This window comes from Amphiura filiformis, chromosome 5 (genome assembly GCF_039555335.1).
Source record: "Amphiura filiformis chromosome 5, Afil_fr2py, whole genome shotgun sequence".
In the NCBI taxonomy this organism is placed as follows: domain Eukaryota; kingdom Metazoa; phylum Echinodermata; class Ophiuroidea; order Amphilepidida; family Amphiuridae; genus Amphiura; species Amphiura filiformis.
Genome location: NC_092632.1, coordinates 13796215 through 13810413, shown reverse-complemented (window position 1 = coordinate 13810413; position 14199 = coordinate 13796215). Strand labels below are relative to the sequence as shown.

Sequence of the window (14199 nt, the reverse complement as noted above, 5' to 3'; positions counted from 1 at the left end):
ATTCGCTTCAATTCTGGAAGCGTTGAAAATGGTAAAATCGGTAGATCCATCTTGTGTTTTATTAATCGGGATTTTATTTTAAAATCAAATTTTTGGATTGGTGGTGGGTTGAAATGCAGGGGAATTTTTTCCCTGCATTTTTAAAGGTAGGTTAATTTACAGGGAATTTTTTTGTGTAATTTGGATTGGGGTGGGTTGAAATGCAGGGAATTTTTTTGTGTAATCCTGTGTAAATTGTTTTTCTGTATAATCCTGTGTTGTTGTTTTTTTGTGTAATCCTGTGTAAATTGTTTTTCTGTATAATCCTGTGTAAATTGTTTTTCTGTGTAATTCTGTGTTGTTGTTTTTTTGTGTAATTCTGTGTTGTTGTTTTTTTGTGTAATCCTGTGTTGTTGTTTTTTTTGTGTAATTCTGTGTAAATTGTTTTTCTGTATAATCCTGTGTAAATTGTTTTTCTGCGTAATTCTGTGTTGTTGTTTTTTTGTGTAATTCTGTGTTGTTGTTTTTTTGTGTAATCCTGTGTTGTTGTTTTTTTTGTGTAATTGTGTGTAAATTGTTTTTCTGTATAATCCTGTGTTGTTATTTTTTTCTGTGTAATCCTGTGTTGTTATTTTTTTTTGTGTAATCCTGTGTAAATTATTGTTCTGTGTAATCCTGTGTAAATTATTGTTCTGTGCAATCCTGTGTAAATTGTTTTTCTGTGTAATCCTGTGTAATTTTTTTTTTCTGTGTAATCCTGTGTTGTTATTTTTTCTGTGTAATCCTGTGTAAATTATTGTTCTGTGTAATCCTGTGTAAATTATTGTTCTGTGCAATCCTGTGTAAATTGTTTTTCTGTGTAATCCTGTGTTGTTATTTTTTTTGTGTAATCCTGTGTTGTTATTTTTTCTGTGTAATCCTGTGTTGTTATTTTTTTGTGTGTAATCCTGTGTTGTTATTTTTTTTTTGTGTAATCCTGTGTTGTTATTTTTGTGGAATTTTCCCCTGGATTTTGCCCTGAAAAAATGGATCTAAGGTTAGGGGAGGAGGAACATCACTCAAATTTTCGCGTTTTTTGTTCAAATTAGTAGAGATCACATTCACAAGTTCTAGAAAAACACGATTTGCAACACTAAAATTGTTAATATTGTACCGATTTTGCACAATTTTTATGCAAAGTTGGGACTATAGTCGTGATAAACTTTTACCGCAAACCGCTTCACATGCGGATTTAGTGGTATGAGCCCTCAAACAATCGGATTGACTGTAAAATTGGTGTAACTTATTGAAATAATGAGTTATTAAAATATGACACTTTGGACAGTAAATAAGATTTAGCATGGTTTTAGATATATTTTGTACCCAGCGAAAAATATCATAGAACAATAGCGTTTTGTCTCGCGGTGCATCTGTTTTATTCTTCTTTATCAGTCGTTTTTTTTAAACTTGCTGGTCATGCTATCGCGTGACTCTAATCTTCAGTAGATAGCGAAAAACAAACAAACATGAAACATCGAGATATACCAAAAATATTTTCCCAACACGCTTTCTGCTAAATGTACGAATTATTGTTTGTATTATTTTATTAGGCCCTAAATACTATCAACATACGACCAAAAGACTTTCTTCTAGGAACTATCGCGGGCCGGATTAGTAGTTTCAGTTTCAGTTTCAGTTTAGATTTATTTGTACATATAGGCCCTTGGCCCTTTGCACTACATAGTAGATGGTTACACGTTCAGAAAATTAGTCAAAGTGACGAAGATGCAGCAGGCCGTAAAGGGACTATATTGACTGATAAAATTAGGCCTGGGTAAAATGCTAATGCTAAAAAATACGAGAGAGCATTTGATTCCGTAGAACATCAGGATCTCTTCCAAGCAATATTAGAGAAATAGGTATAAATGAAGGGTATGTTTGTATTCTTGAGGATATACCGTAAGCCTATACACAGATGCAACATCTCGAATCCATCTGGATATCGGACGTTTCTGAAATTGTTAAGATATCCAGAGGAGTTAGACAAGGAGATACTTTGTCACCAAAGATATTCACAGCAGCTGTAGTAGAGGCTATTTTCAAAAAACTACCTTTGGATGAAAGAGGAATCAATGTTAATGGACAAAAATTAACAGATGACGTTGCCCTTACTACCTCAACATTCATGGAAACACAACTTAATGACTTGAATAAAGAAATCAAGAAGGTGGGATTGAAAATGTAGGAAATTGAAAGAGTTGAGGGGTATAAATATCTGGGTCAAACACTGAGGTTAAAGGATTGTTCGAAAGATGAAGTATTGAGAAGGATAACAGCAGGTTGGAGCTACTTTGGAAGACATAAAGAAATCTTATGCAACAAAAATATACCCATGCCACTCAGAAGGAAAGTATATAATCAATGTGTCCTTCCAACAATGACGTATGGCTCTGAAACATGGTCATTAACTAAATATTTAGAAACTAAACTACAATCCGCCCAAAGAGCAATGGTGTTAAACATCTCACTGCGAGACAAAGTAAGGTGCTCGACCATCAGACAGCTGACCGGTGTTGCAGATATTTTGAGAAAAATCAAACAATCAAAATGGAGATGGGCTGGAAATGTTGCCAGAAGAAATGACAACAGATGGACAAAGAGATTGTTAGAATGGCAACCAAGAATGGGAAAAAGAAGAAGAGGTAGACAGAGCTAAGTGGAGAGATGATATAACATCATTATTGGCACAACATGGGCGAGAGTAGCAGAAGATAGAAAGGTCTGGAGTGATCATGAGGAGGGCTACATCCAACAGTGGATTGACCTAGCCTAGATAGATAGAAAATGCTAAATGTATGAATTATATTTATATGCCGCCGCAAGTAAAAGATACCCTCAGTAGATCTAGAAAAAACAAACAAATATAAAACATGACAATATAGGCTACTAAAGGATATCCTTACACACGTTCTGATAAATGTGTGAATTATTTATGAGATCGGAAATAACATCTTCAGTAGAAAGCGAAAAATATCAAATTATCAACACACAACCAACAGCGGCAAGCGGCAGGAAAGTATGCTGGAGGCTTTAGAGTACACAGGCATGGAAAATTCCAATCTGTTTAGGGACCGTTCACAAACTTTTGTAAGGGGGGGGCTGATGCAAAAATTTTCATTGCGAAAAATTTTCAGGGCCCCCCTTTACAGACCCCAAAAATTTCAGCCCCCCCTTTTTGACATGAAAATAATGGGCCAACCCCATCCATAGAAAAGCATATAAACTCAATTTTCCCAGGAAAATTTGTGGTAATTTTTTCAGGCCCCCCCCCCTTAGGAGGGTCCAAATTTTTCAGCCCCCCTTTTGCATCAGGCCCCCCTAACAAGTGTTTGTGAACGGTCCCTTATTTATTAATCTGTGCATAGGCCTACGTATTTGCCTGGGATCGCCATCCGTAATGCGCGCGCAAACCAGTGCGTCCACAGCCGTTGCGTAAAGCACGCGAAAAACACATGCGTTTTTTATGAACGAAGGAACGAACTCCAGACGAAAGGAAGGACAGAGCATTATTTGATCTCTGGACACTGAGCTGGTTTCGCCGCTTGTTGATGAATCTTCATACTGGAAGTGATGAATCGGGTAACATATGTGTAACTTACGAATATCATTAAGGTATGCTTCATGTGTTCGTGTAATGTTCTACCATACCGCATATAAAATTGAGAAATAGTGGACATGTTTTAAGATGCATGCAATTGCATGTCATAGCCGTTTTCGCCAAACGTTTGACAAACATTTAGCGATTACAAACGTTTGCCAAACGTTTAAAAAATGTTTAACAAACGTTTGGCTTCTTATCCGTTTATCATGTTTATAAACAGTTTGACTATAAATGTTTGACAAACATTGCGATCGGCAATTGTTTGACAAACGTTTTATCAGTGGCGATCTTTTCTTTTAGACACCCTCGCTGTATAAATGTAATAAATGTAATAAATGTAATAAAAGTAATAAATGTAATAAACGTAATAAATGTAATAAACGTAATAAATGTAATAAATGTAATAAATGTAAAGACAGCAGTGTAATAAATTAAATGAATTAAATAAATGTTTGGCAAACAATATTAATAAATACGTTTTGTTAATAATTTGTAGAAATTGTTTGATAGTAACTTTTTTTAAAACATTTTTGCTGAAAATCTTTGTAAATTTTCATTATATAAAATTTTTTGACCAAATGTTATATTTTTGACTAAAAATCACACTTTGACTTTGACTAAAAATCACATTTTTTGGACGAAGAATCACAGTTTTGATCAAAAATGACCAAAACCACATTTTCACCAAAAATCATATTTTTGGTTTAAAATCAAATATTCTAACCAATGGGGTCCAAAAATGCAAAGGTGTCTGCAAAAAGGTGATGAAAACAAACAGAGATACATGTTATTGTTTACCTACCATTTCCACAGCTGTATTTTATTCATCCTATACATTTCTATACATCCTTTATTTTTCAGGACATGGATTGCAGAAGCCCACTAAACGGTAACCTCTACTACATGTACCTGAGGCCTCACCTTTGTCAATATTGCGGAAGTTATTTTCACGACACCTGTCGATATCTAATGCATCTAGATCACCATCAGAGGAGAATTAGACCATATTGGTATGGCAAGAATTCACATCAATGGCTCCATGTTGAACAGAACCCTGACCAATTTCAAAACAGTAATACTGGCTATACAAACAAGGGCAACTGCACCGGCACCGGCATCATAGAGAAGCCTTACCTATGTCAATACTATAATAAAGGCTTAACATATGTAAGGATCCACAATAAAGAGAAGTCCCAAAAATGCCAATTCTGTAATAAAGGCTTTACACAAGCAGGTTATTTGAAACAACATTTAAGGATCCATGCCAAAGAGAAGACACATGAATGCCAATTCTGTAATAAATGCTTCAAACAAGCACGTGATTTGAAGACACATTTAAGGATCCACACCAAAGAGAAGCCCCACAAATGTCAATTCTGTAATAAAGGCTTCACACAAGGAGGTACTTTGAAGCAACATTTAAGGATACACACCAAAGAGAAGCCCCACAAATGCCAAGTCTGTAACAAAGGCTTTACACGTAGATATACTTTGATGCAACATGTAAGGACCCACAGCAACATGACCAAAGAGAAGCCATACAAATGCCACGTCTGTGATAAATGTTTCACACAAACTAGCCATTTGAAGGAACATTTAAGGATCCACACCAAAGAGAAGCCCTACAAATGTCAATTCTGTAATAAAGGCTTCACACAAGGAGGTACTTTGAAGCAACATTTAAGGATACACACCAAAGAGAAGCTATACAAATGCCAAGTCTGTAATAAAGGCTTTACACATAGATATACTTTGATGCAACATGTAAGGACCCACAGCAACATGACCAAAGAGAAGCCATACAAATGCCACGTCTGTGATAAATGTTTCACACAAACTAGCCATTTGAAGGATCATTTAAGGATCCACACCAAAGAGAAGCCCTACAAATGTCAATTCTGCAATAAATGCTTCGCACGTAGAAGTACTTTGAAGCAACATGTAAGGATCCACACCAAAGAGAAGCCATACAAATGCCAAGTTTGTAATAAATGCTTCGCACAAACAGGTCATTTGAAGCAACATTTAAGGATTCATGATAAAGAGAAGCCATATCAATGCCAACTTTGTAATAAATGCTTCAGACAAACTAGTAATTTGAAGCAACATTTAAGGATCCATACCAAACAAGAGAAGCAAGAGAAGGAGGTACCTTGAAGCAACATTTGAATGATACACACCAAAGAGAAGACATACCAATACCAATTCTGTAATAAAGGCTTAACATATGTAAGGATCCACAGTAAAGAGAAGTCCCAAAATGGCAATTCTGTAATATAAAAGCTTTACACAAGCAGGTTATTTGAAACAACATTTAAGGATACATGCCATACCGAAAGAGCGAAAGAGAAGACACATGAATGCCAATTCTGTAATAAATGTTTCAAACAAGCAGGTAATTTGAAGCAACATTTAAAGATCCATGCCAAAGAGAAGTCATATGAATACCAAGTCTGTAATAAAGACTTTAAACAAGCAGGTTATTTGAAGCAACATAATTTGATCATCGAAGAGTAGCCCTACAAATGTCTGTAATAAAGGTTTATCACACGCTAGTAACCTTAAACAACATGTTAAGCGTTTTATACTAGACTGATTCCCATCAGTCATCTACACTGCGCTAGCGATTGTTTCTGCTCCTTTTATTTTCATGGGTGGAAGACAAAAAATATGGTTTTTTTTATCAAATGTACGCAATTTTGGTTAATCTCGGCCCGTAAAAAATTGCCCCACTTTCGAATTCTATACATCCACCCTGGTAATAATACCTATGCATGAGCCTTTCACCCGAGACCAGTGGTTTTTTTCCTACCATCTTGTGAATACCTGATGGTCCATAGGGTCTTGGCTGCTCTACTAATCAGATATTCTAAATCCTGATCTGTAGCTTGATACCCATCAAACTTAATGGTTTCTGAATTTGAAAGTCCCCTTTCCTCGCTACATGTTCCGCCTCAAGTTAGCACTGACGAGGAGGTAAACTTGCAATCCCCATCGGTGAAACCTCCAGAGGTTTCTTCAAATTCGACCAGACAGGAAAGTCCGTCAGTCGAGATTGAAAAAAACAAGTCATACGTCTTTTGGTATCTTTTGAAGTTTCATGTTTGCTTGCTTTGCCTAAGTGCGTGACTCTGCGTCGTTTACGCGAGCAATGGCGTAGTGCGAATTACGCACGCGGCGCAGTGCGACTTTTCGCGTTGCCGACGCGTGCGACCACGCGGACAGACTCGCTATGATTAGTATTATGATGTGCAGTTAATATCCATATTATTCTTTTATGCATAGGCCTAGGATGTTTCAGTTTGACACAAAAAATATTTTATTGAAAACCCGCCCACTCATCTATTTCAAAGAGGTAATCAGACTTCCTTTGCATGTGCAATAAATTAGCATTAAAATCAAGTTGTTTTTTACACATTTTAAAAACATTTGGCCTATAATTGAAGACCAAATTAAAAAGACTAGTTTGCGTCTGACGTCAGGGCAAAGGCGCGCCGTGATTGGTTGCTGACCTGCGCAGTATGGCATTTTTGGTCTGGTTGACAGGACGTCATACGCAAGCTAGTCTTTTTAATTCGGTCTTCAATTATACCAATGGAGCCATCGCGATCATGTAGCGCAGGCAAACCACTGCGTCCACAGCCGTTGCGGTAAGCACGCGAAAAAAACAAGCGTTTGTTACGAAGGAAGGAACGAACGAAAGGAAGGACAGAGACACCGATTGAGCTGGTTTCGCCCGCTTGTCATGAATCTTCATACTGGAATTAGTGATGAATCGGGTAACAAATGTGTAACTTCCGAATATGATTAAGGTATGCTTCATGTGTTCGTGTAATGTTGTAAATTTAATACTCTAAGAGCGAACATTTCACGCATTTTCCGGGATATTTTTGCCCGGAATTCAAGTTGCCCTAACGAGATTACAAGTCTTCAAAAATATCGGGAAAGCGGTAAGTAGGCCTAGTACGGTAGTATACTGCTTTTTGTAACATATACACAGCTGTTTTTGCCAAACGTCTAGTAGTTTTATAGTCAAACGTTTATATGAACGGATTAGGAGCCACACACTAATTTTAACGGTTTTTAAACGTTTGTGAAATGTTTATGGAGCAAAATGTTTGTCAAACGTTTCATTTTAATGATCTTTTATTTGTTTTGCAAAATATTTGCCAAACGTTTTGAAATGTATGTTTAATTTATTTGTCGAAAATGTCATTCTTGGTAAAAAATGTGATTTTTAGTCCAAGCCAAAATGTGATATTTATTCAAAAATGTAACTTTGGGTCAAAAATTTGATGATTTTCTTGAAAAAACGTAAAATAAATGTTTAAAAGAAGTTACTGTTGAAAAATTGCTACAAATTAGGCCTACTAACAACACGTATTTATTAATTGTTTGCCAAATATTTATTTAATTCATTTAATATATATTGTTGATGAAACGTTTGTCAAACAATTGCCGTCTGTCAAACACTTATAGTCAAACGGTTTATAAACGGATAAGGAGCCAAATTAGGGGTTCATTCATATATTTTCATGACAAACGGTTGTTTATGCCCGAGGGGCCGCTTGCGGCCCGAGGGCATAAACAACCGTTTAGTCATGAAAATATATGAATGAACCCCGTTCATACATACAAGAACATTTTCTTATTTCATCAAAATAATAACAAAAATTTACAAGTAACATTATTAAAAGTCATGATTTTCCTTCATTTTTCCTTTCCTACCCGGCGATCGCACATCCGGGACACCGGGCATAAACGCTGTTTATGCCCGGGTCTCGACCAATCACGCGCGCCGTTACATAGCATGTATGAACGTTTGTTAAACAGAGATACATGGAAAATGTTCACCTATCATTTCCACAAGCTGGATTTTCCCCAAAAACGTACTGTGCCTTTCCCAGCAAACACAAAACGTTTTCGACATCATTCGCAAAAGGTTATAAAAGGTTGTCAGAAAACGTTTAAATGTCGGGTTATATAAATGGTATATTAAGAGTATAAAACGTTTTCATAACCTTAAAAACATTTTTGATAATCTACTGCTCAGCAAACAAAAATGTTTTACAGAAAACGTTTAAATGTCTGGTTATATAAAGGGTATAAAAACGTTTTAATAACGTTCCAAAAACATTCTTGAAAACTTCATACAAAACATTCTAAACAGAATGTTATTTTGGGGTTGAAAAAATATTTTGCGAAAAATGTTTGCCCAAAATATTTTCAATAACGTTTTAAAAACGTTTTCATGACCATTTAAATGTTATTAAAAGGTTTTGAAAAAACATTTTAAGAACGTTTCTGTGTTTGCTGGGTTCAAATATTTTAACATAATGTTATTTAAGTATTGACACAATATTTGGCAAAAATGTTTACAAAAATAGTTTACAATAACATTTTTTGAAAACATTTAAAAATATTGTTGTAGTGTGTTTTCATACAAAACGTTTTAAAACGTTATCATGACCTTTATATAACCCAACATTTTAATGTTATTAAAACGTTTTTACCTAAACCAAAAGCCAAAATATAACTTATTTAAAACGTTTTTAAAACGTTTTTGTGTTTGCTGGGTTGGCAATGCCAGTTAAAAAAATTATCTGATATACAAAGCAAAGAGCTTCCTTGCCAATACAAATAATTATATCCTTTATTTTTTTCAGGACATGGATTGCAGAAGCCCACTAAACGGTAACCTCTACTACATGTACCTGAGGCCTTACCTTTGTCAATATTGCGGAAGTTATTTTCATGACACCTGTCGATATCTAATGCATCTACATCACCATCAGATGAGAATTAGACCATATTGGTATGGCAAGAATACAAACAAGGGCAACTGCAAAGGCCACTTACATGACGTTGAAAGCTCTGGCGCCATAGAGAATCCTTACCTTTGTCAAGGCTTAAATGCAAGAGGTTTGAAGCGAAGAATCAACACCAAAGAGAAACCTTACAAACGCCAAGTCTGTGATAAAGGTTGCTCAGAAGCTAGTAATTTAAAGCAACATGTAAGGATCCACACTAAAGAGAAGCCCCACAAATGCCAATCCTGTAATAAAGGCTTCACAAAAGGAGGTGCTTCGAAGAAACATTTAATGATAAACACCAAAGAGAAGCCATATGAATGCAAATTTTGTAATAAAGGCTTTACTTCTTCAGGTAATTTGAAGCAACATTTAATGATACACACCAAAGAGAAGCCATATGAATGCCAATTCTGTAATAAATGTTTCACACAAGCTAGTAATTTGAAGCAACATTTAAGGATCCACACCAAAGAGAAACCCTATAAATGTCCATTCTGTAATAAAGGCTTCACACAAGGAGGTACTTTGAGGCGACATTTAATGATACACACCAAAGAGAAGCCATACAAATGCCAATTCTGCAATACGTGCTTCAAACAAAAAAGTACTTTGAAGCAACATTCAATGATCCATGCCAGAGAGAGGCCATACAAATGCGAATTCTGCAATAAATGCTTCAAACAAAGAGGTACTTTGAGGCGACATTCAATGATACACACTAAAGAGAAGCCATACAAATGCCAATTCTGTAAAAAAGGCTTCAATAATTCGGGTAATTTGAAGCAACATGTAAGAATCCATACCAAAGAAAAGCCCTACAAATGCCAATTCTGTAATAAAGGCTTTACTTCTTCAGGTAATTTGAAGCAACATTTAATGATCCATACCAAAGAGAAGCCATATAAACGCTAATTCTGTAATGAAGGCTTCGGTAGATCCTTCATGTAATTATTTCGTGTAAGCTAATCCTAACCCTAACCCTAACTCTAAGCCTAAACTAACCCGAACCCTAATTTCGTGTATAATTACAATAACATGAAGGAGTAATCAAGGCTTCACACAAGCAGGGCATTTGAAGCGACATTTAATGATCCATGCCAAAGAGAAGCTATAGAATACCAATTCTATAATTAAAGGAGTGTTTTTCGTGATCAAAGCATGCTGACATTTTTCAGTCGATACCCACGAAAAAAGCTTATTCCCCAAATTTCAGTTGATTCCGATTTTGTGTTTGCGAGTTTAGTATTATGTGTTATACTCCACAGGCAAGTGTGTTGTAATTTCGTTCTGGTGTACCAGAACGTAATTTAAGTTTCACGATATTCTTGCTAAACGAAATAATCTGCAAGAATATTTTTTGTACATAAACATTATGTAGCCAGAGGTTTCCAGTGGTATAATTGTTGTGAGAAAAGTGGGGGATGATGCTGCGGATAACGAAATGCCCTTTTAAGGCAGTTATTTTGAATTTGAAGTGACATTTAATATGTTTAAGGATCTACACTAAAGAAAAGCTATATATGAATGCCAATTCTGTAACGGTTTTTCACAAGTTAGTAATTTGAAGTAACAATTAAGGATCCATGTCAAAGAAAAGAATAAAAATACCAATTTTGTAATAAAGGCTTCACACAAGGAGGTAATTTGAAGCAACATTTAAAGATCCATGCCAAAGAGAAGCTGTGAATGCAAATTCTGTAATAAATGCTTTACTTCTTCAGGAAATTTCAAAGCAACATTGAAGGTTTCACACCAAAGAGAAACCTTACATAATAATGTCAAATCTGCAATAAAAACTTTACCCATAGTAAAATTTCCAAATGGCACGCCAAAATCGCCCCCCCTCGGCCCGCCAAAAATCGCTCCCCCCCCCCCTTGCACAGGCCAAATTTTTGAGATCCCAATTTCCAAAGATTTGACCAGGCCAAGCCCCTTTAAAACATGTTATGAATAGGGTAATAGGAAGGATGATTTAACAGTTGGACCATCTGCAAACACAGGCACATGCTCAAATGGAAGATACATACATACAGCCCAAAATATGCAACAAGAACTTTCAATGAACTTATGATGAAGTACCAGTAATGAATTGCAACTGCATGAACTATACGAAGCAAACAGTTCGACCAGACAAAATATCAAGAAAGCATAAAAAAAATACAAAATTGATACTTGACATGCAATTTGTCCCAAGTCATTTGTCTTTTGCTCGATTCTCCTAGAGATTTGTACCACTTGAGCTTAGATGTTGTGATTGTCACACTCGTACGAGATTGTTCTTTGAATATTCTGGTAGGTACAGCTTTAACATGGCTCATTGGCTGCATACACTAGATGTTGTTTCTTTTGAGGAATTGATATATAATGTATATTTTGTAATGTTTGAATAAATACAAGCAAAGAAACTCCAGATTTGTAAACCCCAACTGCATTTTTGATGGATTTTATTTCACTTGTGTTGTTAAAAGGACAGAAACTCTTCATTGAACCAGCACCTTCTGATCTAAAAACATTGGTAATGGCACCGCCATGGGGGATTTCCCCACCCCCAAATACTTCCTGGTGCCGCTACTGATGGACGGGAATATTTGTGCAAGTTTCTACCCTCCTTATCCTACTGGGCTAATATAGCGGAAAAAAGTCATGAATTTGGAGACCACACCTACCGTAGTTGATCTAAATGGGGAAAAAAGTTGTGATTTTTTTGGTGATAGCTTTATATTATATGCTTTGTGGATAGGTTTTTTAAGATCTAACCATAAAAGATTAACATAACATTTAACAATTTTCAAATTGGAGGCACATCTTTTTGGTAGCATTAGGACTTTTCCCCCAGAAGAAAAAGGGGAGGGGTGCTATAAGAAAAGTTAGGGAGAGGCAAAAATCCAAACATTTGCCTAAACTTTGGCCCAACAGTTGAAATTTGTCAAATTTCTTATTTTGACTGGGGAAAAGTGGGGGAGCCCAATATTGGGGAAAACATGCCAGCCCCATTCTAGACCAGCCATCGGGGGAGGGGGATTGAAGGGGTACTTGGGAAAATCCGGTAATTTTATGTCAATATTTAGTGTCATTGAAAAGGGGTGTTTAAAATTCTAGTCATTGAAAACCACAAAAAGGTGTTGTTTTTGGCCAAATTTTGTCCTTGATTTTGCATTTTAAAAAAATCATTGCAAAGGAGGTCTTTAAATTCTTTTGCATTTTATTGTTTTCAGCAACAAATAATCATAGGAATCTATACTGAAATTTTGATTAAAGTTTCATCTTGAACCTATCGAATAAAACTTATTTTCCGGGCTTATTTTACTTTAACAAATAACTCATTTTACTTACAGAGCTCTTTTAGAAATTTTCAACTCTCTTTAAAGCTCAAAAAAACTATAGTTGGTGTGTCACCTGAATGAAATATCTGGGTTAAACATGAAAACATGTTTTCCTAATTTGTGATACCAAATTGGCTTGATTATTTGAAGGTAGGGGGCTGAATCAAATTCAAAGAATTAACATTATAAGATCACTTATGTTGCAACAGGTAGCCAATTACACACAAGAATCTTGAACACAGATAGTATTATCAACTTACAAAACCAGTGAGTCTATTTACTAGTTTATCAGTCAACAGAAGTGGGCTGATTTGTCTTCATGGGGTAAGTAAAGATGTGATGGAAGAATACAAGTTTGAAATAGCAATGAGTTGGTCGAATTTAGATATGGTTGAACCTCCGATTGCAGCTGGAAGTGTTTGTATTGATGGTCTACACAGAAAGGGTGTGAGAAAGGGTAGCTTGCTTCATTAAATGCTATATGATATAACACTCAAATACCATATAGACTAGGAGCCCAGACAATTTATTCAGCTCAGAAGAGACAAAAGGTTTGATGGTCTGATTATGTTAGTATAGGGCCAAGATTCAATATTCCATATTGCTGCCGGGTCACAGCCTGTACGTTCAGCCTAGGGGTCACAAAATAGGGGGCCAAAAAATGCATTTATTCAGCTCAAGAGAGACATGGACAAAACTTGTTGGATATCACTCCCAGGAGGATACTTTTCATGCCTATAGCAATGACAGCAATTTTGGCCTGTACGGGGGCCTAGACAGTAGCCCCAAAGGGGCCCGCCCATATGGTGTTATTCAGCTGAAGAGAGACAAGGATGAATCTTTTTGCATTGGAACTATTACACATTGGGGTGCACAAAAATACCAATGACAGCAACTTTTTCCTGTACAGGGGGCCCAGACAGTAGCCTCAAAGGGCCCAATGTCCCATAACTGATTTATTCAGCTGAAGAGAGACATGGATGAATCTTTTTGCATTGGAATTATTACCCATTGGGGATTACAAAAATATCAATGACAGCAATTTTGGCCTGTACGGGGGCCCAGACAGTAGCCCCAAAGGGGCCCGCCCATATGGTGTTATTCAGCTGAAGAGAGACAAGGATGAATCTTTTTGCATTGGAATTATTACCCATTGGGGTTTACAAAAATATCAATGACAGCAACTTTTTCCTGTACAGGGGCCCAGACAGTAGCCTCAAAGGGCCCGATACCCCATAACAGGTTATTCAGCTGAAGGAAGGCATGGATGAATCTATATGGATTGGTACTATTACACATTGTGGTGCACAAAAATACCAATGACGGAAACTTTTTTCTGTATGGGGCTCAGACAGTAGCCTCAAAGGGCCCAATGTCCCATAACTGATTTATTCAGCTGAAGAGAGGCATGCATAAATAATTTTGCATTGGAACTATTACACAT

At 36.2% G+C, this 14199-nt stretch overlaps 1 protein-coding gene across 1 annotated transcript; it reads left to right on the top strand.

Annotated features, from left to right (window-relative positions):
- The first annotated feature begins 1933 nt into the window (after positions 1-1933).
- Positions 1934-10359, top strand: LOC140152014 (uncharacterized). Its single transcript, XM_072174315.1, has 3 exons — positions 1934-2185; positions 4481-5767; positions 9286-10359. The coding sequence occupies exons 1-3, from the start codon at positions 1934-1936 to the stop codon at positions 10342-10344; spliced, it is 2598 nt and encodes an 865-aa protein (XP_072030416.1). The 3' UTR covers positions 10345-10359.
- Positions 10360-14199: the final 3840 nt, after the last annotated feature.